Below are 25,064 nucleotides of genomic sequence, written 5' to 3'. Positions count from 1 at the left end.
GTGTGGGTAATGGAGTTTTATGTCGGTCAGCGTTGCAGTTGTTTAAAAATCGTGTATCAATTAAAAGAAAAAGGCTCAAACTGTTTCAAAGAAAATGATTTATTTAAATTTAATCAAATTACTATGGTTTTTTTCAGTTAACAATGAACTATTGGTCTTTTCAAACTTTGAAATAAAATAAACAGAAACAACAAATAAGTCAGCTACAATAGTGCTGAAAAGAATAACAAAAGTACATGAAAATATTTTCAAAGAATATGATATAAATTATATCAGGTTATGTAAGGCTTTAAAAAAGGACGGAGTAAAATAGTTGAGTAAGATTATTTGGTCAATTGGGAAATTGGGAAATTTTAACAATTAAATCAGTTATATTTTGAGTAAGCTTTGGTTAAATATTAACCAAAGCTTTGAATTTTTTTTTTCTGGGGATGAAATCTTTAACATAACCACACCCAATCTGCTGTGGTTGGTCATGTATCGAGGTTGGAAACCTTTGCTGTGTCTCAAATCGCATACTAATCTTAGTATGCTAGAAGTTAGTATGCATCAGTTTAGTGTACGTACTAACTAGTACGCAAATCCTCCACAGATAGTATGTCTCAAATCAAACACTGCTGCTACACACTAACTGAAAAATCACATGACAGCTTCTTCTTCTACTTCTATTTAATGATGTTTCAACCAGCTGTTTGAACACTATCGCCGACACCTGCTGGCAACACGTTTTGCAACTTTGGAAAAAGAAATAAAGAAAAAATATGAGAATCGAAATATTCGTGAGATATTTAAGCTGGTATCAGCACCAAAGACGTGTCATCCTTCTACTGCTGCTGAAAATGCACCTGTAAGTATATGCATATATATGTAAATTATATATGACGTAACTTCAGTTTAAAACGTCATTAAGATGGCAGCTGTTTAGGGTGGTTAGTTACCATCGAACCATACTCAGTTTTGTGGGCATTTTAGTACGCTAATTTAGTGTGCATGGCGCACTCAATTTTGCATATTAAGAATTGAGACGCACTAACGCACTAAAAATACTAACTTTGAGTACGCTAGTATGCGATTTGAGACACAGCACGTGTCATCAATTCCAGGAAGTCTCCATCTCCAAGGGAATCGTTGTATAAACAAAGTGGGGTGTGATTAAAGCTGGCTGGAGAAGAAGTGAATCCATTATTATGTCATAATGGACTCCGCCCTCGTAACCTCTCGTTCGCCCAGATTTCAGACAGGGAAGAACTGTATAAAGATATAAGTTCAAAACATGGTCATGATGAGGGACTTGCATCTCGGAGAGGAAGACTTCAACATTTGAAACATGAGTTGGAGTTTAATATTTCATCCGCCCGGCCTCACCACTGGTCAACATCAAAGGCAACAGGGCGATAACGACCATCAACATGGCCGCTAGGGGGCGGTACACGGTCCAGGGGACGCTGATGACAATCAGAGACAGAGTGAAGGACAAAGTGAACGCAAGGATCTTCATTCCAAAGGCGTAGAATACTCGAAGAGGAGGTAGACAGGCCACTGTGGGTGTGAGACACGTGTGTGAATAACTTCAAGAATCATCAAAGTCCAACAAACTCTTCAAGCAAGTGTTACCGAGACAGTGGACGACGCTGCCGCCGAGCTGGAAACCGAGGAACGCGAGGAGCCAGCCTGCCAGCCGGAGACCCCACGTCTTCTTGCCGTTGTAGTTCATCTTCCTCATAAACATCTCCTGGAGGAGGAATTGAACGTTGGTTGTAGGAAACCACCTCCACAATAGTGTTACCGACCTCTGCAGAGAAAGCCCCCTCGTACAGGACCTCCATATTTGTTCTGTATCCGATCGGGAAGCCCCTCAGATAACCATCGAAATTGTGGGCAATCACACTGACCTGAAGCACAGTCAAGACAATTTAAAAAATATATATAATTCTCATCATTTATGTTCTGTGTCAATATTATTCCAATTATAATATATAAATACATTAATTTGACTTTGGATGCAAAATTAAAAAATGTATAGATACATTTTAGACTATCAACTTCAGTAGTACTCAGATACATGGAAGATATAGAAAGATTTACAACTGGTTAGATCAGAGTTTGAGTTTGAGTTTGACTGGAGTATGGAGGTAGTTTTGTTTCTTTATTGTTCCATTTTAAGTAAAAGTTGCTACAATCAAAATAAGTTGCTTCAATAAAGAAAAAAAAGGTAACTTTAAAAAAAAGGATTGAAAATATTTTTTGCTTCAGTTAAAACAAAATAAAATAGTGTTTGAATTGATTTAATCTGTTTTCTTTGATTGAATTAATCCTTTTCTGTGTTTGGGCCATATTATGGTTTGGACATGTATATGGAGGTAGTTTTGTTTCTTTATAAGTCAATAAAAGAAAGTTTGCTTCAAGAAAAAGGAAGTTTTTTCTATCAAATCAAAACATTTATTTGATCCATAAAAAAAAAGGTTAAATTAAATAAAAGCAGATTTCTTGGCAATTCATAATATTTTATTATTATGACACTACCTTTAATGTGGGCCAAAAGAATTTTTTTTATTTTTTATTTTAGCAACTTTTCTTTATTGAATAACAAAGAAACAAACCTCTATATTAGATCATACAAAAATGTTTGTTGCAATAAAGATCACACAAGGAGATTAAACAACAAAACCATACACAGTTAAAAATACATAAACATTTAAAAACTTTAAAAACAAACATTGCAGCCCCAAGATGATTAAAAAAAACTGTACACATCAAAGGTATTTACAAATAAAACCTACATATGATTAACTATATTCTGAAATATCAACAAAAAAAATGTAGTGGACTCACAGTCTGAGCCGGACCGAAGGAGGACGTGTTTCTGCTCAGACCTGCGTAGGAAAATCTGACCCTCACGTCGCCAACCTGTAGGCATAGGTCAGTTTACTGTTACTAGAATACCAGCGACCTCTTGTGTCCATCACTAGAACTTCACCTCAGGAAAGTTGGGACGGTTGCTTTGATAGAAATAATCCCCATGGACGATGACAGAACTGTCCAAGTTTTTAAAGTCCTTCAGATTCAGAGTGTAGAAGTTTTCAATCTGCTCCACGAGATCTGAGGATGAACCAAACATGCATTGTTTTAATTATATTTACAGAGATCACAGATCAAACTCACTTCGGGATAAAGTATAGGGGCCAACTTTGACCCTAGAAGCCACAACAGTCTTGCTCCTCACCGGAATGGTCCTGAAATTAGGAGAAGACTTTTAAAGTACGTCACACTGGAGGGTTTTATTATCATTCTTTAAAGTGCTTCTTCATTTTACAATCATCATGAAGCACAAGAGAAAAATTAAAAGGTAGAAAATATATTGATACAATACGATAAAAAGTTAAAAATAATTATGTGCTTAATGGTCCTATTCATTTGGTATATTCTCATTATAATCATCATATTGGAAAAATATAAACAAAACTTTTAAGAGATAACATGTAATGTTTCCCAGGAATGTGTATTTCCCAAGAATTACCTCTAGAAACTAAATGTTATTTACTTTTAATAAATAGTTGTATTAAATTATCTCTTTATTTAATGTTCTTTTAACGAAATTTAACAAAATAATTGGTTTATTTATTATATTTAATGTAATAGTTAAAGGAAAACATGTTGCTTCATTATACCAAGACTAATAAAAAGAAGCTATGAAAATAATTAACTTCGTAGAAAAAAAAAGAAGAAACTATTGGAAAGATAATAACCTCACTCTACGTCTAAACAAAATCATTGTTTGTTTTGAAAATATTCGAATTCTTAAGAACAAATGAATCATTTCAATGTTGCAATATTTTAATAAAATTACTAAAAAATAAATTAAATACATAAAAAAAACATTTCAACCTCGGGTTCTCGTGGCCGCTCTCCTGATCAAAATTGCGGCTGTTGACCAACTCCGGTCTCCACTCGGTTTCTGAGGAGAAGAAAACGTTTTGGTTGCGTTCAAATGTTAACAGTTTCTAAATCTGCTTGTGTACTGTATGTCTTTGTTCTGGTCTTTCCGTCCTCTTTGTCGTCTCTGAAAATAAAAGCGACAGATTCAAGCGTTTGTCTCGTCCGATGTTGACATGTTGACGGACTGACCTGCTCTCCTGGTGTTCCACCCACTGGTACATCTCCACCTGCCTCCTCAGCTTCACGGCAGGAACCGCCACATTGTACTTGTGATCATGAAGAAGCTACAAAGTATACATTAAGATAAAATAATCGATCGCTAATACATGTTTTTCTTATTGTTTTAAACTAGATAAATATGTTGCATTAATAGTGTTGACCTTGAAATGCATTTATAGTCAGTCTACCTTTAAGGTGTGCAGCCGGTCAGAGAAGTGAACCAGTCTATCAGACCACACATCATCGATGTTCAGAGGGCTTTTCAAAGAGATCACAATCGGAAGATATCGACTGATGGGGTCCACCGCCCGGAGCGCTTGTAACTGGAAATCAGAACCGGGTTCTACCTTGAATCCGCATGCTTGACCGGGTCATTCATTCTCTAACAGAAGTTATTTTTTTTATTTTGCTGAACAAAGCTGTGTTTCTCACCTCATTGGTGAACAGGAGATAACCGGACCCGACTATCAATACAAGTCCAGCAAGAGTCTGGCACAGTCGTTGTAAGCATGCAAGTTTGGACGGAGCCTGCACACATCCGGGTTGATTTGGATCAGTACCAGAGACCTGACGGGCAAACACGAATGTTAACAAGACAACAAATACGCATCGTTCCTTCGCTCTCCTTTGTGTCGCGAAGAGTGTAAAGCATCATTCTAACATTTGATGTTCCTGAATTTTTTTCTTCACATTTTGAAAAATATGGTAATCAACCAATTGTTCTTTATTTCTAAACTCATATTCAACTGAACTGCATATCTTGATCCTGTCCTCCAAAGTACAACATACTTGAATATGGCTGCTGTTGTTAAATGTACTGGCTGTAGGTATCAGTGTTGAATGATGGCTGGGAAGTAAATAAACAATTTATAACATCTTGAAAACTAACAAACTTCAAATACATTCTCAAAAAAAAAAAAAAAGTTTTAAACTGTAGGTTTGTAAAAAGATTTTGTAAAATTTTCTTGTCTCATCTGTTTCACGACTTTTTAATTGTACTTCAGTAGTTTGAAAATGTTTATTTTATCATCAGCTTTTAAGACTTTGTAAAACGTTTGTTCTTCTCAGCCACCGTATTCTTGCTAGCTGACGAAAACATTGAGATAAGCTATTTTTTACAATGTAGATTTTAATGTCATTTATTTATTGTGGTAATAAAAATGTACTGTGTAAACTCCAGTGTTGTGTGTTGTTAGCAACTAGCAAGCCGTCTGCTATCACAGCAAACCTGCACACGTCTATTTATTAAATCATTTACAATTTGAATGAATTAAATATAAATAATTGAACAGTCTGTTACCGAGGGTTTGTTTCAGTCAGTAGGACGCACATCCATCATAAATGAACGATGATTAAATGAAGACGATTTTATGCAACAAACTTTACTTTTTCTACGGTTCAGCTACGGTATCCTCTCAGGGTCAAACCGCTGCGGCAATAATTAATCTATATATTAAAACGTGTAACAATATTATTGACGACAATATTTCTATGATCCACCAGCACTAAATGTACGAATAAAGTTCAGCTTAAAACAAACTTACAGCCATCGCAGAGGACGTTCTTTATGCCACAGAGATAAATGTAGTAAAACGTTTTTTAAATGTTTAATATCGCATCTGGTAACATGTCTGGGTGTGTGTGTGATTTATAAGATAACATTCGTGATGCAAAAAAGGACAGTGACGTGATCAAAGTTTCATCTTGATAGACATAAGATGAAGTCAATGAATAAGATACTAAATATTATTTTGTGCTTAGATAGATACACTTTATTCATCATCATTCTTCTTGTGAGAGTTCAAGGCCGAATAACAATAAAGCAACAGACGATCTTTTGAAATGACGTTTTGATTTTGAATATAACTTCTACGTATACTTAAATGAATGCTAAAAGATAATCAAAATATAAAGTATAAATTACTAGCTTCATCTAAGAGCTTAAACGTTTGAGTACACATTACTAGGAGACAGGAACTCCCACCCAAGAACATTTGAATGATTAGAAAATGAAACAAAGTAGGAAGGACTCTCAACAGGAGATTGTGACACACAGAGTTTGAAGGAACCAATAGGGCGATAGGGGAAGGACATCTCGGCCTGGAAATTTGCGATGTTTCTATCGTTCGAGACCGTCTCTCCTGGAGCTATCGACCTGAAGAGCTGCCGGCAGAGAGCGCGTTCGATCGATCGTAAAAGCTTGTATTTTGTTTGACTTGAAGCGGTGAATAAACGACCCGTTACACTCTGCATTGACCATTTGTCTCCATAAAACAAAGTATAAGACCCGGATGTGACGGCGTGTTGGAACTCCCGGAACGGACCAGAGTTCTGACCGTTTTACAAGCAAATTGATGAGAGTATCCCCGTCTATGTGGTCAAGCCTGATAATGGTGAGGACAGAGAAAGGGTCCTTCATCGAGATATGCTGCTTCCTTGTGGGTTTTTACCTGCCAACCTCGAAACAGACGATAATGTGGCAAATGTTCCTGACTTGTTGACTCCTGCGCCGACTGCTGAGGATGGTGACAAGGACATGTGTATTGAGGAAATGGATGTAGTCTGGAATGCTCCTTCTGCAAGTGATCGGCAGGAGGAAGCTGTTTCAGTGGAGCAGGGAGTTTTACAGTTGCAGAGTTCCCTCAGAGCTGAAGCCCCAGAATTTCCTTTGGAGCATTCAAATGTATCTGACACAGAGACTGTTGATAGTCCAATTGTAGCTCAGGGAAGACCACAACAAAGATGCAGGCCACCAGCTTATTTAGAAGACTATCAAGTCAAATTTAAAACTCACTGTAAACCGCAGTGTTCAACCATCACAGGAGGTACTTCTTCAGAGTTTCTTAATGTCCTTACAGCAGCAGATTGCAGGGTTATTGCAGTCTTTAGCTAGTGGTGGTGACGTGGACGTCCCATTCTAAGTAGGGGAGGATGTAACCCAGCCGTTTATTTGGTGTTTTGTTTCAATTATTTTCATTGGAATAATATAATTCAACCCAGTTGTTATTTTTGTGTTTTATGTTTTATTACTTTTGATGCTTGGATCATATTATGATACTGTCGCTTTAAGATGGCCATTGTTTTTACTTGTGTTCCACTGATGAGCGAGTGTTGTTCAGATGCTTCAGCGTCTCAGAGACTGAGACACGTGTGCCATCGCTCCTGCATTTCAATTAAAACACTCGCTTGTCACTCCTAGAAGTGTTCTTTGCTGGTTCCTGATGGTCACCGAAGGAGGACGAGTAACACATCTGTTCCACAACGACTTCCAGGACAAACTTGAGTATTTGAAGATTGATACTCACTCCATTCACTTTTATTTTGCTGGCCAGCACCACAAATAGACAATATTATTATTCTTTTGAAGACGGTACATTTTCCAGCCAAGGAGGCTATTTTTGTTTTTGTTTGTTTATTGAACATTTTGTGAAAGTATATTTTGTTTATATTTTTATATTTGTTTAGAATAGTAGACAATACATTGTTATTTTCTCTACTGTGTGTGAGCTGGATGAATGTTCTTCTGTCCTTAATTATTTTATTTACAGGACTGATAGTACACTGCTATCAACCCTAAATTTTCCATATTGGTTACATACACACGGCTGCATTGACTATCTTGCACGGTCGTATTCCGGGTGGGCGGATACCGGCAAAATACGTTTATCAAAAGTAGCCACCCTGTTAGTTTGTCGCAGAGGCGATATCGTAAATGAGTCTCTTCAGGAATCGCGTGGCAGTATGGGTAATGGAGTTTTATGTCAGTCAGCGTTGCAGTTGTTTAAAAATCGTGTATCAATTAAAAGAAAATAACTCAAACCGTTTTGAAGAAAATTATTTATTTGAAATTAATTCAATTCCTTTGTTTTTTCAGTTAACCATGAACTATTGTTCTTTTTAAACTTTGAAATAAAATAAATAGAAGAAACACACAGGAGTCAGTTATAACAGTTCTAAAAACAATCACAAAAGTTCATGGAAATACATGGAAAAACAGCAAAAACTTTTTCAGTTATACTTTTAAATTCAACATTTGTGTAACTGTTTCAAGTGTAAAGTGTCCCTGTATTGTGATACTTTTGACAGAGTTGTACCAATAGACACCCTCAGTGTTTTTCTTTCAGATTTTTTTGCTCGTATTAAAAACTGCTAAAAATATATTTAAATATTCCATCAATGTTTGCATCAATGGATTCATCTCATGCAGGCAAAAAATAAAGGAACGTGGAGTGAAATCAGGACTTCAACATTGAGAGTCTCTTCTTCCTGGGATGACGGGGGCTCACCCCTCAAACCAGCCTCTGTGGTTCTCTACTCATTGATTCTTCTGGGCCTGAAGTCTGAACCCACTCAGAAGCATCGGGACCATGGCGAGGGCGCCTAAAGCAGCGGCCACTAGGGGGCGGTAGAAGAGCCAGCCGGCGCTGATGACGAGCAGAGACAGAGTGAAGGAAAAACTCAGAGCGAAGATCTTCAGCCCGATGGAGACCAGTTCTCGGAGAAGGGGGACCCAGTCCACTGTGGGTGTGAGACACGTGTGTGAATGACTTCATGAAGCGTCAAAGTACAACAAATCTTCAACTGTTACCGAGTGTGTAGATGATGCGCATGGTGAGCTGGATGCCGAGGAACATGAGGAACCAGCCTGCCAGCCGGAGACACCATGTCTTCGTGCTGTTATAGTTGAGCTCCCGCTCAAACACTTCCTGGAGGAGGAGTTTTGCATGTAACTAGTCGTAGGAAACGACCTCCACAATAGTGTTACTGACCTCTGCAGAGAGATCCTCCATGTACAGGATCCCTAGACAGTTTCCAGATCTGGACCTGAAGGGGATCAGCTGGCCTTCTTTCTGTTTGGCCACAACACTGACCTGAAACACAAGACAACCTTTTTTTATTTACTTGTGCTGGAGAATCATAGTTAACCAGAAGATTTGAGATACAAGTGTCAACAGAATATTGAATGGTTGACATTGAAATGTTTTTTCAATCATTTCTATATTGAAAGGTTGGATTTTTAAATTGAAGAATTAAATTTATAGATTATAAAAATCCTTCAAATAAATTATCTTTTCACATTTTACACATATAGAGTTTGATATTTGAAGTCAAATAATACTTTTTTTTACAAATTATTTTTTTAAATAAAATATAAAAACGATGGCAAAAAACATATTCGGCAGACAATATAGAAATTATATACATTATTGATTAAAAATAAAATTCAACCTTTCAATTAATTATTTAATTAAAATCATATTCTTAAAATATATATATATATATTTAAATAATAAAATGTAAAGTTTCAACATTTAAAATGTTAAATCAAACCACTCAATATTCTGATGCCACTGATTTACTTCCAAAAGAAAAGTCAAAATTCCACTAAAAGAAGAAGAATTCATAATAATAATGAAGATGAATTAGTAAAACTTAAAAAGATGATTTAAAAAACTGAGTTTAAGAGAATACTCCTTAGTTTAAACTTTATTTCATGATGCCCACGCCTCGACTACGTTTAATAAGTTGTGACACTCGTCACTGTTGCTTCACAATGAAAAAGATCTGATTTGAGTGACAGATAAGAAAATGCTCTGTTTATAAATATGTGATGTTGGTTTAATGTTAAACTCACAGTCTGAGCAGGGCCGAAGGAGGACGTGTCATCACTCAGTCCTGCAAAGGAAAATCTCACCCGGACATCGCCAACCTTGAAAAGAAAAATAAATCATTCAAATTAAAACCACAGCGAAATCTTGTGTGCGTAGTTAGAACTTCACCTCGGGCCTGCGCGGGTTCTTGCTGTGATAGAAATAATCATCATGGACGCTGAGAAAACTGTCCACATCGTTTAAGTCGCTCAGTGTCAGAGTTTGGAAGTTGTCGATCTGCTCCACGAGTGCTGAAGATGAACATTTATCACTTGAATCATATTCACTTTGAATCTCATCTTATCTTATCTTATCTTATCCATCTCACCCTTGGACAAAGTAAAGGGTCCGACTTTGACTTCAGGAGCCACCTTCGTCACACTCTCCACTGCCATCGCACTGAAGTGTAAAGTGATTAAAAAAAAGGCAGGTGGAAAAACTTTCTATTAAAAGTATAATTTTCAACAATATTTTCAAAATAGTGTAATTATCTCCAGGAGTGTGTGTAAGTGTGTCATAGTGTGTGTATATCAGTGCAATAACAATTTAAAATGTTCAAACTTTGATTTTTATTGGAATGTTGTTTTACTTTTTAACCCCTGTGTTATGTCAGGGTCAAAATGACCCGGAGTGAGTGAGTGAGTGAGTGAGTGAGTGAGTGAGTAAGTAGGGAATTAGTATTTATACAGCGCTTTTCCAGACCAGGGTTTTTTGTTTGTTATGTGTTGCCTCTGGGTCATGGATACAATTACTTTTGAATAATTTATTATATCTATAATAACAACATGTTGAAAACCTTTGTTGTTGCACTATTATACCAAACTTTATTAGTGACATTTCCAGTGTTATAACTTCCATTTATTTTTATTTACATTTTTATTGTTATTTTATTTTTTTAGCATTAAAAACAAAAAAGAATAATTCGATTTAATTTAAAGTTGAATTTGTTTGTTGTTTGTTTTAAATAATCAAACACACTAATGCAGCACTAATAGACTCGTGCTATCAGACTTTATAACTCTTGAGTTTGGGGGCAGGAGTGGAGTGAAAAGATGATATTCTTTGTTAATCTTTGTATCCTTTTCTTTTTCATCTTTCTTTGATCTATGTTCTTTATCTTTAAACTTAGATTGTGTCATCTTGCACTTTCTTTTTATTGCATTTTGTTCTTGTTCTTGTTCTTGTTTCATGAATCGATCGTCGAAGGAGATCTCCAGACGGATCAATAATGAATGTTTATCTATCTATTCATCCATCCATCCATCCATCCATTCATCAGTTACTTATTAAAGGCTAAACATTTTGAAATTTAGAATTTTATTAATAAATAGAATTAGAGTTCTTGAGTAAAAGCAAACACCCTTTTTCCAAATCCTCATTTTCTTTTAAATTCAGTCGTTAAAAAATAAAATCAAAACAAATTATCAAGTTCAATTATTCAGTAAATATAAAACCAACCATTCAGTAATTTAGTTATTTAATTTAATTATAAATTAACATTTGAAATGTTAACACTGACAAACGTCTACAGAAAAGCATGTTCAAGCACCTCGGGTTCTTGTGGCCGATCTTCTTATCAAAATGGCGGCTGTTGACCAACTCCGAACTCCACTCGGTGTCTGAGGAGAAGAAATTGTTTTGATTGCGTTCACATGTTAACAGTTTCTAAAGCTTATTCTGTACTGTATGAGTAGGTCGTCTCTGTCCGGCTCTCTCCGTTCTCTTTGTAGTCTCTGAAGAAAGAAGCGACAGATTCAAGCGTTTGTCTCGTCCAGTGTTGACATGTTGACGGACTGACCTGCTCTCCTGGTGTTCCACCCACTGGTACATCTCCACCTGCCTCCTCAGCTTCACGGCAGGAACCTCCACTTTGTAGTTGGGATCATGAAGAGGCTACACACACACGCACACACACACATGCACAATAAAACAGAATAAAACGGGGGAATAGTTTAAGTGTATATATTACCGATTTATTAACAGAATGGATTTTCACGGAAATAAACTGTGGATTAATTTTGGATTACATCATCTTTTTACTCTAAAGAAAGCTGTCAAATTGGATGTAATTAAAAGGTAGAACTCATAGATTAAAGATGAGTATTGGCAAGTATGTCGCGATACGTATAACAATACTTGAGTTACATTATGATATTATCACGATTTATTGCGACATCCTACCCTTCTACCTAAAGTTTTTGTATATTTTAATCAGAAAATAGAGTCAAAACTATTTGCTGCAAAACATACTTTTTATTATTAGTGTTGTTGAATATTTTCAATGAACAAAAAGAAAATGCACTACTTCACACCGTCATCATCAACTTTCTTTTCACTGAAACTACTTTGAAGGGAGGGAGTGTATTAGCAAGAATCTGGCGATTCCATACCTATCACGATACAGGGGCACCAGTAAAATACACCCAGATATATTGTGAAACTGTAGTAACAAGGATATATTTGTAGTATTGTCGATTCCATTTCTACTTTATCTGCGGAGGACCTAATGACTGCTGCCATCTAGCGACCGTATGTTTAATTGCAACACAAAAACGCAGGGAATATTTGCATGTTAATTGTAAATTAAAAATCGAATTATTTTAGTTCATATACACTTATAAAAATAAATATAATCCGTAAAAGAACTACAATAAAAAATATATGATTTGAAAGAACACAAAAATATACAGTGCTGTTGAATATCGAAACAGTATTGTGAAAAATAAATATATTTATATATATATATATATATATATATATATTTCACTCTATCAATAATTTCTAACAACTAATAAAGATACTTTTTTTTAACTAAATAAGAGACTCGGGGAAACACAAGCGGTCTGGTTGAAAGACCTTCTATATATACCTGAGATGTTTGCAGCTGTGCAGACAAGTGAACCAAACTATAGCTGTTGGTCTCATCGATGCCGAGAGAACTATTCAGACGGACCACCCTGGCAAGACCTTCTTCTAGAGAGGCAGCAGTCCGGAGACAATGACCCTGAGAAGAGAACCAGGTTTCATCAAAGATGGGGTCACACCATAGAAACAGAATCATATTCAGTTTTCTCACCTCATTAGTTAACAGAAGATAACACGACGCAAATACAAGTACGACTCCAAACACAGTCCCTCCTGCGGTCTCGCTCAGTCTTTCTAGGAATCCAGGGTTGGACTGGACCTTCACACGCCTGTGCTGATTTGGTTCATCATAGACCTGACGGGCAAACACAACTGTTAACAACATTATTCTTTCGCTCCTTTGTGTCGCCAAGAGTGTAAAGAATCATTCTAACCTTGCATGTTCCTGAAAGATTTTTTGACATTTTGAAAAATATTGTAATCAACCAATTGTTCTCGTTTTCTAAACTCATATTCAACTGGATATCTAGATCATGTTTTCCTCTCCTCCCTAGTACTACATACTTGAATATGGCTGCTGTTGTTAAATGTACTGGCTGTAGGTATCAGTGTTGAATGATGGCTGGGAAGTTAATAAACAATTTACCCCCCCCCCCCCAAAAAAAAAACGTTTTAAAAACTGTAGGTTTGTAAAAAAGAGTTTGTAAAATTGTCTTGTTTATCTGTTTCACGACTTTTTAATTGTACTTCAGTAGTTTGAAAAAAAAAATGTATCATCAGTTTTTTAAGACTTCGTAAAACGTTTGTACTTCTCAGCCACCGTATTCTAGCTGACGCAGGCTTTGATGAAACACTGAGATAAGTTATCTTTATTTTTCACTATGTAGATTTTAGTATAATTTATTTATTGTATTAATAAAAATGTACTGTGTAAACTCCAGTGTTGTGTGTTGTTAGCAACTAGCTAGCACGTCTGCTATCACAGCAAACCTGCACACGTCTATTTATTAAATCATTGACAATTTGAATGAATTAAATATAAATAATTGAACAGTCTGTTACCGAGGGTTTGTCTCAGTCAGTAGGACACACATCCATCATAAATGAACGATGATTAAATGAAGACGATTTTCTGCAACAAACTTTACTCTTTTACTCGGTTCAGCTACGGTATCCTCGCAGGGTCAAACCGCTGCGGCAATAATTAATCTATATAGTAAAACATGTAACGATATTATTGACGACAATATTTCTATGATCCACCAGCACTAAATGTACGAATAAAGTTCAGCTTAAAACAAACTTACAGCCATCGCAGAGGACGTTCTTTATGCCACAGAGATAAATGTTGTAAAAGGTTTGTTAAATGTTTAATATCGCATCTGGTAACATGTCTGGGTGTGTGTGTGATTTATAAGATAACATTCGTGATGCAAAAAGGGACAGTGACGTGATCAAAGTTTCATCTTGTCAGACATAAAGACATGAAGTCAATGAATAAGTACTAAATATTCTTTTATACACTTTATTCATCATCATCATTCTTCTTGTGAGAGTTCAAGGCCGAATAACAATAAAGCAACAGATGATCTTTTGAAATGACGTTTGATTTTGAATATAACTTCGAATAACAATTATAGTTATTATACATGTCAAAGATTAATATAAATATTAAGTTCTAGGTTTAACAATTTTCCCAGTTTTCCTTCTTTAATTCTTTTTGTCCCTAAAAATAAATGTTAAGAGATTTTCCATGTACACAATGTATCTAAAATACAACAAATGGATTTTATAATATAGTTCCTTCCACCAGTATTTTAAGAATTGAGTTTGCACACGTCATTTAATAATCATGGAATAATTATTTTTATAATTATTAAACATGACGGAAATATATTTGATGCCAAATGTGAAACATTAAAATTAATATCTTTCAGAATTAGGTTTGAATAATAAATTAATAGTTTACAATTGTTTGTTCATTTTATCTTCTTTTCTACTTACAAGGTAAGGTAAGGTAAGGTAAAACTTTATTGATCCCTCAGGAGGTCTCCTTCGGGAAATTGTTTTTTACCAATAGCCAGCAATTTTTCATAAACAATAAAAAATAATACATAAAAAATAAAATAAGAAGAAGAACATAAATTGGAAGAACAATATGACACAATCTAAGTCTAAAGATAAAGACAAAGAACATAGGTCAAAGAAAAAAAAAAACAAAGACAAAGGATACAAAGACTAACATAGAACAGAACATTCAGATACTCTCACTCCACTCCTGCCCCCGAACTCAGAATTGTACAATTTAATAGCCCGAGGGATGAATGAGTCCCTGAGTCTATTTGTTTTGCACCTGGGTAGGAGCATTCGTGCACTCATTCTGCTTCTCTGCTCACTGATGACAGTGTTCAGAGGATGACTGTCATCATCCATGATGGACAGTAGTTTGTTCAGTGATCTCCTCTCAGCAACTGTCACCAGTGAGTCCAGCTTCATTCCAACCACAGAGCCAGCCCTCCTGATCAACCTGTCCAACCTGTTGACACTCCTCTTGGACACATTTCCACCCCAACACACCACAGCATAGAACAGGACACTGGCCACCACAGACTGGTAGAACATGCAGAGGAGCTTCTTGCAGATGTTAAATGATCGAAGCCTCCTCAGAAAGTACAGTCTGCTCTGAACCTTCTTATATACATGGACAACTACTAACTACTAACAACAACAACTAAGACAAATAACGCCAATAAATAAAATGTATCCAGAATGTTCTAACACACACACACAATCGTTTAGGACACACACACACACACACAATCGTTTAGGAAGCTCCTAATACACACACACACACACTCATTTAGGAAGCTCCTAATACACACACACACACACACACACTCATTTAGGAAGCTTCTAATACACACACACAATCGTTTAGGACACACACTCACACAATCGTTTAGGAAGCTCCTAATACACACACACACACACACCACACACATACACACACACAATCATTTAGGAAGCTCCTAATACACACACACACGCACACACACACAATCATTTAGGAAACTCCTAATACACACACACACAAGTGCACACACACACATTTAGGAAAATCCTAATAGACACACACACACGCACACATTTAGGAAGCTACTAATACACAAACAAACACACACACACAATCATTTAGGAAGCTCCTAATACACAAACAAACACACACACACAATCATTTAGGAAGCTCCTAATACACGCACACACATGAACACACAGAAATAAATGGGACATATATAAGAGGATTACTGAAACACAATTCAATCACTGTCACCTATAATGCATGCACACACACACACACACACACTAACCCACTGAAAAGAGAGATTTGTTTTGGAAGAGACGTGAGATAAAATGCCGGATTATGACGTCATCGTTCTCGGGACCGGACTCAAGGTAAAGTCAGGGAATTAAATCAGTGTGATAATGAGTAACATGTGGTCTCAGGAGTGTGTCCTCTCAGGGCTTCTGACCCTGCACGGGAAATCAGTTCTTCACATTGATAGGAATCATTTCTGTGGAGGAGAAAGTGCGTCGATCTCTCACCTGGAGGAGGTTCGTCCTCAAACCCCGAAGCACACAAGTTCTCGCAGTGGTTTTTATCGGTGGCTTTTCTCGCAGCTGTACGAGAGGTTCCAGCTGCCAGGCCGGGCTCAAAGTGTGGGCCGAGGACGCCAGTGGAACGTGGACCTGATTCCCAAATTCTTTCTGGGAAATGGTGACGTCACGAGGCGGTTATTGAAGGAGCTCTGAGGACTCACTCGTGGTGTTTTTTGTTCCAGAGGAGCTGGTGAAGATCCTGATGCACACCGAGGTCACTCGCTACGTGGACTTCCGAGTCGTGGAGGGAAGTTACATCTACAGAGCAGGGAAGCTTCACAGGATCCCGGCCACGGAGGAGGACGCGCTGACCTCAGGTTTGACCCCGTCGTCCTTCGCCGTGACCTCGGCTCTAAAAGGGTGGAAATGTTTCCTCAGATCTGATGGGCCTGTTCGACAAGAGGAGGTTCAGGAAGTTGCTGGTGTTTGCACAGAACTTCGACGAGAGGAGGCCGGCGACGTTCCAGGGAATGGACCCGGAGACGACGACCACCCGACAAGTCTTCGCTCATTTCGACCTCGGAGACGACGTGATGGAGGTCACGGGTCGAGGCCTGGCTTTGCACAAGAGCGAGAGGTCAGTCAGTGGAGCAGCAGTTCAGCGGAGCAACGACTAGAGGATCAGGGGCATCACAGTATTGAGGGAATTTTATTTTAACTGTTGTTAGCATTAGATGATTTTTTTGATAATTGAATCCAATAATCTCTATAATAAAAGGTTGTTTTAAAACTAATAATAATTTAAATTTTGTAAAAAAAAAGGCGTCAAAGATGGAATTTAATATTCTAATCCCAAAAATTTAAATGAAAATTCAACAAAGTTTTATATAATTTAACCTTTATATAAATAAATAAATTACTTGCTTACTTTAAAACTCAATAAAAACATTTTGCACAATTATATCAACAATTCTATAATGTATTTAAAAGGCTAAGATTAAACTTTTATTTTAATTAGTATATAAAACTCTATGAATAAAAATAATTTAAAAATATGCAATTTAAAAGAATTAAATACAGAATATATTGATTTCAATTATTTAAAAGAATGAATCAATGCTTAACCCTTTTTTGTTTTGTTTTTAATTGAATTTTAATTTTTTTTTTTTCTAACCCTTGTCTTATGTCTGGGTCAAAGTGACCCAGAGGACCAAAAGCTACATTAGTTCTTGGGCCACTAAGATAAGACAAGGGTTAAAAAACAAATCATTTAAAAACAAAAAACTACTATGGCACAGAAATACTTCCATATTGAACTGACAGTTTCTTTTTAGTTGTGCGTCTTATAAATTAAATAAATCCTGTGTAGTTTCAATAAAGTTGTAAATGTACTTAGACGTGTTATATGTGACACGCGTGTGTCTGCAGTTTCCTGGAGCAGCCGTACATGGAGACCATCAGAAGAATCAAAGTCTATTCGGAATCTTCCACTCGACACGTTTCCAGTCCGTACCTGTACCCGGTTCATGGTCTGAGTGAGCTGCCGCGCGGTTTTGCCAGGTTGGTGTTTCGAAAAAACACTAAAACTTCTATAGGTTTTCTGAAAATTGTGTTTTGTTAATAAACCTCATAAAAACTATAAATAACAGATAAACACACATTTTCAACGACTGTGGAAGTAAATCAGTGGCATCAGAATATTTCAATGGTTGAATTTATTTATTAAAATCTTAATATCAATAATGTTTTCTAGTTATTTTTATTTAAAAAAAAAGTTTTATTAAAGAATATGATGTTAATTGAAAGGCTGAATTATCTTTTTTGTTAAGAAATTAAAATGAAAAATTCGAATATTAAAAGAAAAAGAGTTTTATATTCTAATTCAAATAATTCTAAATTAAACATATATTTTTAAATCCTTCTTGAATTAAATAGAAAAAACATGTGACTATGATACTAACATTTTAATATTGAATATAAAAGACTATGAGTTAAAAGAAAATAGAAAAAAGTTTTTTTTTGTTTTCATTTATTTTAATTATAATATCTAACTCTTTATGTCAAAAAAAAAAATGCATTAAACACAATTATTTATTTATTTTAATGACTAATTCAACCTTTCAAAAAACAGATTATTACATTTAATTACTTTTTTTCAATAAAAATCAACCTTCGAAATGTAAAAATTCTACATGTAAACTCTATCTGTTAAAAATGTATTTTGAAAATATTCAGATTTCTTAATTAAATTCAACATTTCAATATATACAAACTATGGAAATGAATTGTTAAAAAATGTTCAAAGCTTAAGAACAAACAGCAACATTTTAATAAGGAAACTTAAAGTAACAGTATCTGAAATATTCAATTCAAATGTTCAATAAACTATTGTCACTGACGTCACTTCCATACACAAGCTTTTTATGTTTTTTAAACTTAAATTGAGTGACTTAATAACTTATAACTAATAATTATTCTGTGATCGAGATGAATTTGAACTTTCAGACTGAGCGCAGAGTTGGGCGGCGGCTTCCTGGTGAACAGGCGCGTGGAGGAGCTGGTGCTGGAGAACAACAGGGTGAAGGCCGTGAGGTCAGAGGGCAAGGCGAGTGTGCGGCAGCGTCCCGTGTCGACGCTTCCTCGGCTCACGTGTGCGACTTTTTCCTCAGCTCTTCCGGTGCAAACAGCTGATCTGCGACCCCAGCTACGTCCCCGGCCGGGTCAGGAGAGCGGGTCGGGTCATCCGGGTCATCTGTCTGCTGGACCACCCGGTCAAGAACACGCACGAGGCGAACTCCTGCCACATCGTCCTCCCGCAGCTCCACAGGAAGTCAGGTGCGTCTCCTCGTCTCTCCTCGTCCTCGTCTGACCTTCTCTCCTCCGGGCAGACATCTTCATATCGGTGGTGTCGCACCTGCACAACGTGGCCCCGGACGGGATGTACGTCGCAACGGTCAGCACCAGGATTGAAACCGACAACCCTGAGAAAGAAGTGCAGCCGGGTCTGGAGCTTCTGGAGCCCATCGTGCAAAAGTACGAGACACAACATAATCATCTTGTCTTTATTTAGTTCACGTAACAAAATAACTACATTTTATTTTTAACCATATGGGAATAAACCTTATGATTGACTTACATTATACTTTTAAAATATGTTCTTTATTGATATTGTCCTCATTACACTGTCTTTATAAACATTATTAATGTTAATCTCCCAGAAATGAATCATAAGAAGCATTAATGTTTGGGAAAACGATGAAATTTTTTTAGGAGAATGAAAGGTGTGATCATGATATTATAGAAGAACTTATGTCATTATGTTACTTCATTTTAGATCACTTTTATTTTAAACTTCTAGCAATTAATACAAATATAATTAAAAGTAGTTAAATAAATACAATAAAATAAAATAACAATAATGTTAATTCAAGTGAAAAAGGTTTTAAACTAATTTTTACTCATTATTTAAGTATATTTTCAATTTAATTTTTTTAAATTATTATTATTATTAGTTATTTCAGTTTTTTTATTGAAAATATATTTTTTCAGTGAAACAACTTTGTAAAAATTAAGTCACTTTTTAATGATTGAATAATCAATGTATAAATAATAATAATACATAAATAATAAATAAAAATGAGGGCCACATAAATACACACCAAGGGCCTCATGTGGCCCCAACAAGGATTGAGCGACACTTAAATGTTCTTTCAAACTATAAATACTGCAAATGTTAACTTTTCAATACAACCTGGTTACACAAACCAGTAATAGTCGGGTTCTTTTGTAGTATTTCATACTATATATATATATATATAGTTGAAATACAATGTAATTAATGATATGTTTCCTTCTCAACAGGCTCATCAAGGTCAGCTCGCTGCTGGTTCCTAAGGACGACGGGGAGGAGAGTCAGGTGACGAGAACTTTCTTACAAACATGTTTATTTCAGCAGCAGTTATCATCAAAGTCTCGTCAACATCCTCCCAGATCTTCGTGTCTCGCTCCCTGGACGAGACCAACCACTTCGGGAGCGAGTACCAGGACCTCAAGGACCTGTACAGCAGGATCACCGGGACCGAACTGGCCCGAGTCTGGTCCCGGCGGAACCAGTCGACCAGTTCTGAAGAAGGCTCGGACCGGTCGTGAGGAGTCGTGGACGGAAGATTATAGATGAGGATTTGTGGATTCTCCCGTGTTCGGCGCCAGAGTGTGAGGAGGACAAAGCCGGTGTGACGACATACGTCCGCGAACACAGGGACAGACGGACGACGACTAAAGAGGCTTATGTAGATGAAGGACAGACGCTTGGATCACCTCAGACTGCTGCACATTTTGATGCTCGACAACAACAACAACTGTCTTGTTTGAACTGCTGAGGAAACATTGAAGTTGATTCATCATTTTAAGACTAAATATTAACAGTATGTACAAAATATGGTCAAACTCTCCATGAAGAATGTATTTACAAAGCATTACGAGCACATTATTAAGACACTAAAATGCATTTATTAGTAATAACGATGAAGGTTTATTATGGACATCATCGTCATCAGAATATTAAACTTAACATTTCAAATGTTGAAAATGTTTTGTTAAGTTTTAGGGATTGATTTTAAATTTTAGAATAATACGATTCCATTTTCAATTGTCTCATGTTTTTTTTTACACAGATTGATATTCTATATTCTATTAATTCTATGTATTTTTTTTAATTGAAACCTTTTTAATTCAATTTAATTACTGGAATTAGATCAAATAATTAGAAAAATATTTATTAAAGAAAAACCTTTTAATTTGTTCAATTATTGAATTAAGAATTGTTTTCTTATAATTGTTGTTATTTTTTAATAACTGAAAATCAATCATTTGTATTTTTAAAGGTTGAAATAGTTTTTTTGGGGGAGAAATTATGAAATAAAGAAAAAAAATCTACTATAAATATTCAAATTTCTAAATTATTTCAGGATTCCTAAAAAAAAAGTGTTCATAATTAGTAATAGAGATTATTTATATATTGAAAAATAAAAGGAAAGGAATTAAAAAATATAGGAATTCAGAAAATGTAAATTTGAGTTATTGGAATAAGATTTTTATTGAAATATAAAAAACAAAGATGTTTCAATTTTCTGAATTACTTCCATTTATTATACTCTGTGAAATCTTTGAACAAGGTACGTGAAGTACTACAGGTAAAAAAAAATCATTGATTGATTCAATACATGATAAACATTGTCATTTCTCTCAAACACAGTTTAATGTCTCGCTCTAAGAATATTCTACACCTTCATAGAAAGTTTCACCCAAACACGTGTGGAGTCTCCGTCACACAAATAAATATTTCTTGAATCGCACGTCTCTAGTCGTCCTGGTTCAGCAACAGGGCGGAGCTCGGCGGCGGCGGAGGAATGAGCGCCGCGGCCGCCAGTCTTCGCTCGCTGACCATGAAGTTAAACGTCGCACAAGCGTTCGGCTGCAACAGACGAAGGAGCTTGAGTGACACGTCGAACACGAGCATCTGAGGTTTGTGTTACCGTGTCCTGGACCTCCACGGCTATGCCTTTCTTCCTCAGCAGAGCCAGGACGGACGGTTTGATCCGCTCCACTCGGGCGCCGGTGCCCAGAACCAGAATCTCTGCACACGTGAACACAATTTACACACAGTCGAGCTACAGCAGGAGACGTTGTATTTCCTCAGGAACACCGTTTGTTCTGAGCAAGACTCAACACGACAAATAACTAAAAACTATTATTAATATACATAAATATATTTGACATGCCTACAAGTATTTACCAAAACTGAAAATATCATTTTAAAACACTAAAATAACAAGAACGAGGGAAAGAAAAAAAAATATTTGAGGCAAACAAGTACAGAATTAAATTGTTACTTTGCTGTTTAAAACATGTAAGTAAGTAATTTTTATTTATATAGCGCTTTTCCAGACCAGGGTCAGAAAGCGCTTAAACAATCAAAACAATATTAAATAAAGTATATACTTTAAAGGTCAAGATAAAACCTATAACACAACAGGAGTTCCAGAAAATCAAGGAAAAGCCTGAACAAATAAAATTGAAATATTTATTTAATTTAATATCTTAAATGTTGAAACTTTTTTGTTGTTATTTCTTTAAGTATTTAAACAAAAATAATGTTTTTATACAGATTGAGTTTGATATTCTGATTTAAATTATTAAAAAATAAATACATTCGGAATTAAATGTTTTTTTTAATGATCTTTAATAGATCGCACGACAAGCAGATGATCATGTGACTGTTCGCTCTAGTATTGTCTGGTGGCACAAATACAACATTTTTTTATATTAAATTGAAAAGGCTATGGTTTCATTTTTTTTTTTTTTAATTATAATGTCAAACTCTATGAAAAAGAGTTCATTTTGAAAGCGTTTGATATTTAAATTAAAACTATGAAAATAAAATGAAAATCTACCTTTCAATATACAAATGATTTAACCGAATTATCAAAAACAAAAATGTTAGAAACTCTTTTAAGGTCAACATTTCAATTGAAAAAGTAGTTAAAGTTACCTATTCTTGGCTCCAGCATGTGAAAGAGTGAAACACTTTCCTCTGTGATGTCCTTATGACTATTGATCTAGAGAGACATTTTAAGTTGAGAGAATCACTCTTAAATATTAAAAAAAAAACACCAACAAAAGAAGACAAACGTTCTCTTACGTTCCACTGCAGGATGGCAGGAGGAAGAACAGCACAAGGTCCGAAGACTCGGTTTCCACTGATGTTGAAGCCGCTGGAGTTGTAGCTGAGGATCATCAACCCCGCGTCGGCCTCCCTCTGCATGATGGACACCGACGTCCGCTGGTACATTTCATCGTCGCCGGGACCCAGTCTGTGACCTCGACACTGAAACGAACTGAGGGCAGGACTCAAGGTCAAGCGAAGGTCACATCAAACCAGTGCTGTGTCTCAAATCGCATACTTCTCTTAGTATGCTAGAAGTTAGTATGCATCAGTTTAGTGTACATACTAACTAGTACGCAAATCCTCCACAGATAGTATGTCTCAAATCAAACACTGCTGCTACACACTAACAGGAAATCACATGACAGCTTCTTCTTCTACTTCTATTTAACGATGTTTCAACCAGCTGTTTGAACGCTATCGCCACCTGCTGGCAGCACGTTTTGCAAGTTTGTAAAAATAAATAAAGAAAAAATATGAGAATCGAAATATTCGCGAGATATTTAAGCTGGTATCAGCACCGAAGACGTGTCAACCTTCTACTGCTGCGGAAAATGCACCTGTAAGTATATATATATATATATATATATATATATATATGCATTTATATATGACGTAACTTCCGTTTACAACGTCACTAAGATGGCGGCCGTTTAGGGTGGATAGTGTCCATCGAACCATACTCAGTTTTGTGGGTGTGTTAATAAGCCAATTTAGTGTGCATGGCGCACTAAATTTCGCATACTAAGAATTGAGACGCACTAACGCACTAAAAATACTAACTTTGAGTACGCAAGTATGCGATTTGAGACACAGCACAGGAGTTAAGTTGACGGAATACAAAAGAATTGAAAATACAGACAACAGGGCTTTTATTCGTCCCACATACGTCGAAGATAATTCACGCATGACTCCGCTTTTAACATTGAATTGTTCATTGTACCGTTTCTGATGACATCGACTCTCAGCACAACAGTTCTGTCTCCATATGGCTCAGTTATAAAGCCAACACTCTCACAGCCAGAGGCTTCATGCCTGCTGCCTCGCAGAGAGAAGAGCCAAAACACTCTTTTGCTTTCTAAAGTCACTTCAAACCCCAATAATAAAACACATGAATACACACAATCCTGCAGAAATAAATGTTGATGTCTGCTTCTTAGAAAAATAATTTGATATTAACGGTGAGCCGGGAGTTAGTGACAACCACAAGATGGAGTCAGAGAGGAGTCAAAGTTAATGGTTTTTATATATAATATATATAATATATTATAATCACAGGTATTATTCTTCACTGACCTTCAAACTACTTTAAAATGTACACGCTTCAGTGGCTTCCCTCGTTAAAGCTGTATTTAATCATCAATGTTTGCTGTCGTTTGTTAGAAGATTAATTCTACGATTGTATGTTTTAAAAAATAAATAAATAAAAAGCAGAGATTTTGAGTTATGACTTGTAGTTTTTCACCCTGAACTGTCCATCATCTGAAGTGACGCTCAGTGTATTACATGGGAGGTGATGACGTATAAAACAAAGTTTGTTGTCAATTATATCGTGGGTTGGTTCAGTTATAGTAGTTTAGTCTTGAGATTCGAAATAAAATAAAAGAATAGGACAAAAACACCTACTTTTGTTTTGTATATATTGAAGAGAAATGTGGAGCTGGTGCACAATAATATATTAATATTTAAATCAAGAGAATTCACTCACTCTACTATTTGTAAAAGAAAATATACACGTAAAATTAAGGTACACAAGGTACATATATTACAAATATTTGAACGACAGATTTTCAGTGTACATCACAGCAGAGTAACATTTACAATCCTTCGCATCATTTTCACTTTTCCGTAAAGATACAACAGAAGTAAATATTTGTTTTCACATCCCCTTACTTGGTGCCTGTTATCCCGGGCCTGGAGGTGAACAGGAGCTTCTGGATGGATCTCTGCAGAACTCTGGTCCTCACCAGCCCGGCCATGTCCATGAAGGTTCACACACACACCGGCCAGACAGGGGGGCCCAATTCAGCGTGGCACCATCCGATCCACTTCCGGTCTTGTGTAATGCTGAT

The 25,064-nt window shown here is 36.1% G+C and overlaps 4 protein-coding genes across 4 annotated transcripts; 1 reads left to right on the top strand and 3 right to left on the bottom strand.

Annotated features, from left to right (window-relative positions):
* Positions 1-80: 80 nt before the first annotated feature.
* On the bottom strand, positions 81-5,756 carry LOC148070261 (transmembrane protein 43-like). Its single transcript, XM_087800904.1, has 12 exons — positions 5,700-5,756; positions 4,588-4,722; positions 4,344-4,478; positions 4,126-4,220; positions 4,020-4,060; positions 3,886-3,955; positions 3,163-3,233; positions 2,978-3,099; positions 2,833-2,907; positions 1,791-1,892; positions 1,615-1,732; positions 81-1,539 (listed from the first exon to the last, which is right to left on the bottom strand). Exons 1-12 carry the CDS (start codon positions 5,703-5,705, stop codon positions 1,340-1,342), a joined length of 1,170 nt encoding a protein of 389 aa, XP_087657030.1. The 5' UTR covers positions 5,706-5,756; the 3' UTR covers positions 81-1,339.
* Positions 5,757-7,977: 2,221 nt separating this feature from the next.
* Positions 7,978-14,044, bottom strand: LOC148070260 (transmembrane protein 43-like). Its single transcript, XM_087800903.1, has 12 exons — positions 13,979-14,044; positions 12,883-13,026; positions 12,676-12,810; positions 11,605-11,699; positions 11,490-11,539; positions 11,356-11,425; positions 10,135-10,205; positions 9,936-10,057; positions 9,791-9,865; positions 8,925-9,026; positions 8,744-8,861; positions 7,978-8,673 (listed from the first exon to the last, which is right to left on the bottom strand). Exons 1-12 carry the CDS (start codon positions 13,982-13,984, stop codon positions 8,471-8,473), a joined length of 1,191 nt encoding a protein of 396 aa, XP_087657029.1. The 5' UTR covers positions 13,985-14,044; the 3' UTR covers positions 7,978-8,470.
* A 2,023-nt stretch (positions 14,045-16,067) lies between these two features.
* LOC148070259 (rab GDP dissociation inhibitor beta) lies at positions 16,068-21,204 on the top strand. The gene is made up of 11 exons (XM_087800901.1): positions 16,068-16,124; positions 16,176-16,283; positions 16,350-16,446; positions 16,511-16,645; positions 16,707-16,905; positions 17,697-17,828; positions 18,774-18,873; positions 18,938-19,103; positions 19,157-19,301; positions 20,130-20,184; positions 20,259-21,204. Exons 1-11 carry the CDS (start codon positions 16,083-16,085, stop codon positions 20,415-20,417), a joined length of 1,338 nt encoding a protein of 445 aa, XP_087657027.1. The 5' UTR covers positions 16,068-16,082; the 3' UTR covers positions 20,418-21,204.
* Positions 21,202-25,008, bottom strand: ndufaf3 (NADH:ubiquinone oxidoreductase complex assembly factor). The gene is made up of 5 exons (XM_087800905.1): positions 24,886-25,008; positions 22,969-23,164; positions 22,819-22,885; positions 21,803-21,903; positions 21,202-21,741 (listed from the first exon to the last, which is right to left on the bottom strand). The coding sequence occupies exons 1-5, from the start codon at positions 24,975-24,977 to the stop codon at positions 21,628-21,630; spliced, it is 570 nt and encodes a 189-aa protein (XP_087657031.1). The 5' UTR covers positions 24,978-25,008; the 3' UTR covers positions 21,202-21,627.
* Positions 25,009-25,064: the final 56 nt, after the last annotated feature.

The sequence above is a fragment of the Callionymus lyra genome, chromosome 10 (genome assembly GCF_982586985.1).
Source record: "Callionymus lyra chromosome 10, fCalLyr1.hap1.1, whole genome shotgun sequence".
Classification (NCBI taxonomy): Eukaryota; Metazoa; Chordata; class Actinopteri; order Syngnathiformes; family Callionymidae; genus Callionymus; species Callionymus lyra.
The sequence above is the reverse complement of the archived record's forward strand: the minus strand, read 5'-3'. Positions and strand labels throughout refer to the sequence as shown.